This window comes from Macrotis lagotis, chromosome 4 (assembly GCF_037893015.1).
Source record: "Macrotis lagotis isolate mMagLag1 chromosome 4, bilby.v1.9.chrom.fasta, whole genome shotgun sequence".
Taxonomy (NCBI): Eukaryota; Metazoa; Chordata; class Mammalia; order Peramelemorphia; family Peramelidae; genus Macrotis; species Macrotis lagotis.
The window spans coordinates 49,101,998-49,108,057 of record NC_133661.1 but is presented as its reverse complement, the minus strand read 5'-3'; the positions used below and the strand labels follow the sequence as shown (position 1 = coordinate 49,108,057).

General features: G+C 46.4%; 1 protein-coding gene across 6 annotated transcripts in view; it reads left to right on the top strand.

The window, feature by feature from the left end:
- Positions 1-92: 92 nt before the first annotated feature.
- The window catches only part of EDC3 (enhancer of mRNA decapping 3), a 56,976-nt gene continuing 51,008 nt past the window's right edge, over positions 93-6,060 (top strand). For 2 of the 6 annotated variants that reach the window (XM_074232733.1, XM_074232734.1), the window contains exons 1-2: positions 1,805-2,127; positions 3,248-3,429. In XM_074232733.1, coding sequence (XP_074088834.1) covers positions 3,266-3,429 — 164 coding nt within the window. In that variant the 5' untranslated portion in view covers positions 1,805-2,127; positions 3,248-3,265. Of the gene's footprint in view, positions 141-472; positions 797-1,804; positions 2,128-3,247; positions 3,430-6,060 lie in introns of those variants that run through there. The other 4 variants (XM_074232729.1, XM_074232731.1, XM_074232730.1 and 1 more) reach the window with 4 other exon arrangements.

Sequence of the window (6,060 nt, the reverse complement as noted above, 5' to 3'; positions counted from 1 at the left end):
CCCAGCGCGCCAGACCCCGCCCCTCCGGCGGCCGTTGGGCCCGGTTGCCCCGGCGACGCGGCGGACGTGACGGCGCGACGTCGACGTGAGGACGGCGGGACACTTCCGGCCGGCGGCGGGCGGCGGCGGTGCTGGGGTCCGTAAGTGTGTGGGGCGGCGCGGAGGCAGCGGCCCCCGCCGCTCGCCCTCCCTTCCGCCCTCCCTCCCTCCCTGCCCCGCGGGCCCCCCACCCCACTCCGGCTCGGCCCGGTCGGGCCCGGCCCGGCGCGGCGGCCGGATCTCCGGGGCGGACGGGCCGCGCGGGAGCCACCGACCGCCCCGACCCAAAGCTTCCTCCCGCCCGCGGCTTCGGGGCGGGGGAGGGGCTCGGCGCCCGGGCCTGGGGCTCCGCGCTGCCTCTGGCCCCGGGCCCGGGGGGGGGGGGGCCCTCTCGGAGCGGCTGTGCCCCTCCTCCCCCGCGAGGGAGGGGCCGCAGAGTCTCCGCCTCCCCACCCCGCCGCCCGGGCCCCCGTGGGCTGAGCAGCGATGCGGGGGGGCTCCGGCAGCCGGAGACGCTCCGGGGCCTCCCCTCCCCTCCCCCACGGCCTCCCCTCGCACGCAGGCGGCCATGGCTCCTTGCCCCCAGGCTCAGCCCAGTGAGGCGGGGCCGGACGCGGACCTAGGAGGCCAGAAGGACTGGGAGCAGCTGTGCTGGTGGGGGAGGGCCGGGGCCGCTCCTTGGGCTGCCCCCTGACCTGGTGCTGACAGAGCAGCTCCAAAGTTTGACTCGGATCTAAGATCCTTGTTTGGCTTCTTGGTGGGTTCTGTGCATCACTCCACACTCCGCTCAGTAGTGAAATAGTTTATTCCCATCACGAGAGGGAGTTCCAGCTTTCTTGGGGAACTTTCCCGGATAGTGAAGTTATGGCTAAACTTAGGGTGCAGGTAGTGACTGGTAGGAATTGGGCGAGTTTGGGCTGGACAAGGGGCCCTTTAATTTTCCATTTCACCTGCTCTGGTTCCACTCCGTAAACCAGAAGAGTGTAGATAGCTGTAGGGTCTATTGTCACATGAAATTTGAAGCATGCTATGTGAAGTGGGGTGGCCCTCATTCTCCCTCATTCTTGTTTTATAAGAAGGGGAACTTGTAAGTTCCTTAAAGAAATTTTTTGTAAGGTTTCTGCAAGGCAGTGGGGTTAAGTGGCTTGCCAAAGACCACACAGCTACGTAATTATGAAGTGTTTGAGGCTGGATTTGATGAACTCAGGTACTCCTGACTCCAGGGCCAGTGCTCTGTCCACTGTGCCACCTAGCCGCACCAAGTTAGTCCCTTAATAGGGAGTCTCTCAATTTGAATTGAAATTGACTGTTCCTCTTTGGGGAAAAGTTGTAACTATGGTCTTTAGAGTTTGGGGAGTGCGATTTAAAAGTAGATAGGTGGCTTAAACTCTCTGAACCTTTGATCTTCACAGTTGTAACTAAGACCCTTAAGAGGTTTGGAAATGGGACTTACAGTATAGGAAGAAACTCTGAACCTTTGATCCACACTCTAAATCTATCAGAAGCAGTTATCAGCCCATTTTGTATAGAATTCCTAATAAACTGTTCAAGAATAGATTATGATATAGATTTTACAGTTTATGAATCCATGAAACCTGAAGTAATGAAGTTCACTGTCATCTTTCACTTAGAATCTAGAGAAACACATTTTGAAATGAGTGGAAAATGCATGACTTCTCCAAAGAAGACCACTATGTGCTCTATATCACATATATGTATATTATATACATATATATGCACACACACACACACACACATATATATGCACACACACACACACACACACATATATATATGTATATATAATAGGAGCAAGTCTCTGTATAGTCCTTAGTAATTCAAGATAGCTCTGCTTATTCAGTTCAGTAAACCTGAAATCAAGACAGTGAAGCAATTCCTACTCTCAATAAGCTCACATTCTACCTTACAGCATACATACAAAGAAGTACAGTAGAAAATTGAAGAGACAAGACAATCCTGGGAACGAGATAACTTCAGGAGGAAGTGGGATGTGAACTGGGTCTTGGAGAAAGCCAAATTCTGATGCAGTAGATGCACAGAAGAAGAGAGAAGGCCCGTGGGAGCAAGGTGTGAAGGGGCATAAATGCGTAGCAGAGTTTGTGCTTTTTCTCTTTGGGCAGTGGGAGCCCCTGACGGTTTTAGAGCTCGAAAGCCACATAGACAATTGTGCTACCTGTGATGAAGAAACTAGTTTGTGACTTGTAAGTCCTTTACACAAGGAGCCTGGGCATCCATGCTCAGGTCCTGTCCCTTCCCCAGTTTGCAGGTTCTATTACTGTTATAACATGTTTCATTTCAGCAATTACTGCAGCTAAGAAGTAGGCTTAGGACTGAGTACTTTGTTGCCATGAAGTTGTGTTTTAGATTGGAAAGGAATGTGACTGCTTTGTAATAAACAACAAAGTATTCCTGTGCTCTTGGGTTTCACCAGTGGATACAATGTTGCAGGATTCAGGGTGGAGTTCCTTGCTGTGTCCAGTTTGTACTCAGATCCGCTTGTGACTAGATCTTAGCCTTAGTCTCTCCTGTGCATGCTTTATAATAGGCTAATGGTCTCTGTCCCTCTACTTGTGTGTATTTCTCCTTGTAATAATGCTTTACCAAAGAACATGGACCCAGCTTTTGTATTTTCTACCTCTAAGTTTGCTCGTGTTTTTCCCTCTCCTTCCTTGGAATTTGACCCTCCCCAGTCTACTTCATCTTCAAGCTGAAATCCCTCACTCTCTCTTCAATTCATAGGACCCTTTATTCCTGATTCCTCTAGTATTTACAGTTAATGCCATTCCTATAATATGTGACTTAGAGGGAGTGTTCTGTGATGTTGTGATTGGTGTGTGTCCTAATCCCCCAATATCACCAGCAGCTGGCATAGGAGCCAGGAGGCAGAGATAGGCCCTTCTGTGACTGGGGAATAGAGCAGAAAGGTGCTTTCCTGAACAGACTATTGAGATCCATCAACTTCTGTGGAGCCCATGTTTCTTACCTAGGGTAGTAGGGTTAGAGGGGACAACTATTTGTTTGGGGAAAAAAAGACAAAAATTAGATGTTTTAATGAGGACTTTATTATGTACAGTTAGCTCCCTTAAAAATATGGAGGGACCCATTATGTTAAAAGTTAATTTTTGCCCAGGGTCCAGCCTTCCTAGAATATGACTTAATCTTTTGATTTGTTTCTTCTATGTTATAGTGATCTCATATCAGAATCATGGCTTCAGATTGGCTGGGAAGCATTGTATCCATCAACTGTGGGGACAGCTTGGGAGTCTATCAGGGAAGAGTTTCAGCAGTAGATCAGGTCAGCCAGACCATCTCTTTGACCCGGCCTTTCCACAATGGGGTGAAGTGTTTAGTGCCAGAAGTCACCTTCAGGTGAGTATCTTTACAAGTCTACTCTTCTGCCTCCCTTTCTTGGTCACCACAGTGAACCATAGGACTTGGGTCTAGATTTTATTTTTGTTTGGTGTTTCCTAACATGACTACTGCCCTTGGATTGCTTCTGTGCCAGAGATTATTCAATTCAACAAATGCTTATTAAGGACCTCCTTGGGACAAGAGCTTTCATTGTGCTCTCTTCTTGTACTGTATTCAAGTAGTGCTCAGGATTTGCCACTAAGCCTGGTTTTCATATATGTGATATGACTGAAATGTTAACTAGCAGTGTGTTGTTTAACTTTTGGCCATCTTTATTTTTTTCTCATTGTTTTTTTCTTTCCATCTCTTGGACCTGTTAAATGTTGTCAACCTTTTCTTTTCTGGATATGGTTCTTTATTGATTTTTTGGGTGAAATTTCTTCCATTTGCATAGTTAAACACATTTTAAATATGTGGACTGTTGCTCCAGTTTTTCTCCAAAGACCAGTGTGTTAAAGCCAAGAATTGTCATTCTACCTGAGAATTTTATATCTTTTATGAAGAACTGTACTACTGCCTATTTTCTGTTAACATCATATTAATAAAAGTGAAGTGATGTAGTTAAAATACGTTTACTTAGTAGACTGTTTTGGTTGGTAGGTTTAAAGTTAGTATATTTCAAAAATTTTCTTTCCCATTTGCATTCTACCATTTTTCCTTTGTTTTTCTAGTTGAGTGGACTTTTTCTAGATTGTGTGAAGTGTAGAAAAAAAGATTAAGGGACTTGGATTTGCACCCTGACTTCACCACTTGCTCTCTGATCTGTGCCCTGATCTGTAAATTGGGAGTACCTTACTTTACCGATATTTTAACTTAGCAAGAATTGATTGTTTAGCATGGGGTCCCTGGCACACAGTGCTATGCAATAACCACTGCAGGTATTCACTTAGACTGTTTGTACCTGATCTGTGGGAGAGCATCCCCAGCTCATTTAGGACTTACGTGCCACAGTCAAACACACTGTAACTTGTCTCTGACACAGTGATGTAGTTTTGATCTTCTTCATTGATGGAGGATAAGATTCGAACCAATTTTGCAAGTATCTATTAAATATCTACTGTGCTATTCTGCTATTTTGGGGAATACCAAGACAGAAAGATACACAGTGTAAATAGAAAATTGAAGAGGCAAAGTTAGGGAGTGAGATTGGAGCTGAATTTTGAAAATCCAGAAAAGCCAGGAGAGAGAGAGAGAGCAGAGCCAGAAAAGTGATGATAGAACCTTGCAAGTTGCCCATGTTTTGGAGGGCAGGAGGAACAGGGACCCACAAAGGAGACCTGGAAGAGAGCATAGCATTTCAGCCTCGTAATAAAATAGAAGAGAAAGGAGCTGGAGGAGAAGGGAGAAGGTTTTAGTGACTTTCTTGAAAAGGACCATGATATCAGGAGAGTATGACAGGAGACAATGAAATAAATTGCCACTTATCAGCTTGGTCTTAGTTGAAGTTAGTGTCCATTTAGAATGGACTTGGTGGTTACTTAGAGTCTGGTTCTTCTCAGGGGTAAAAGAGTAAAAGTAGTTTTCACTTAGGGTTATGGATTGACAGGTTAGGAATAACACAAAGGGATTGGGCCATTCTAGGGCTGTTGAGGGTGTCCTGTAAGGTTGCCAGAAGGCCAGGCCTGTTGCTGTAAGGGAACTAAGCCAGGGATAGAGATAGTGACCTGGGAGAAGGAGAAGGTACAGGAGAACTGGACCCAGAGGGTGGAGCCAGAAGAGAAGTCTTAGAGTTTCTCGTCTTTGTGATTAAGCCCTTTCAAATAGTGGTGAAATTTAGTGTGTAGGAGTCACTGGGGGTGTCAGGGTGCAGAAGAAGGTTCCTCACTTCCATGAAAAGCCAAGCATGTGAAGGACCATCCCTAAAATGATGGAAGAATGGACAGAGGCTCACTGTATGAAGGGGCAAAAAGCCAAGCCAAGCTCCAGAAGAGAAAATCTGTGGTGGGGGGAGGTGCTTATGATATGAGACTCAGGAAAGAAGCAGAATAACCAGAGAATAGCAAACTTTCATGCATCCTCATAACAAGCTTGTGAGGAGAGGCTGTAATTGTCCCCATTTTACAGATGAAGAAACTGTAGCTGAAAATGGGGTAAAGCTACTTGACCAGACTAGTGATGTCTGACATTTGATATGTATTCAATCCATCCTGACTCCAAGACTTGCTTTCTATCCACTACCCTACTTCAGTATGGTGATATCTCAGGAGCTTGAAGTGTGCTCAGACACACACACACACACACACACACACACCCTAGTAGTCTAATATTTGTCTTTTCCTGATGCTGATGTTGGAGGGCTCAATGAGAGCAAGACATAGAGAGCGATGGAATGTTAGGAGATTTGGGGTAGGTAAAGAAATGGTTGATCAGGGAAGTGGAACTCTTATAGGTAAAGGCCATCCTCTTGTGTAGTAGAGGAGGGAGCAGTAGGAAGAGTGGTGATAGGTAGGAACCTGAGGAATTTTGAGATTAGAGACTAGGAAGGATCATCTGCATGAATGCTGAAGTCCTTTGGTAAAAGGGCGGCAACTGGGGAGGAATTGAAGATGGCCAGCCAAGTAAGGAGTTCCCTGCAGAAGGAGGTTCAGT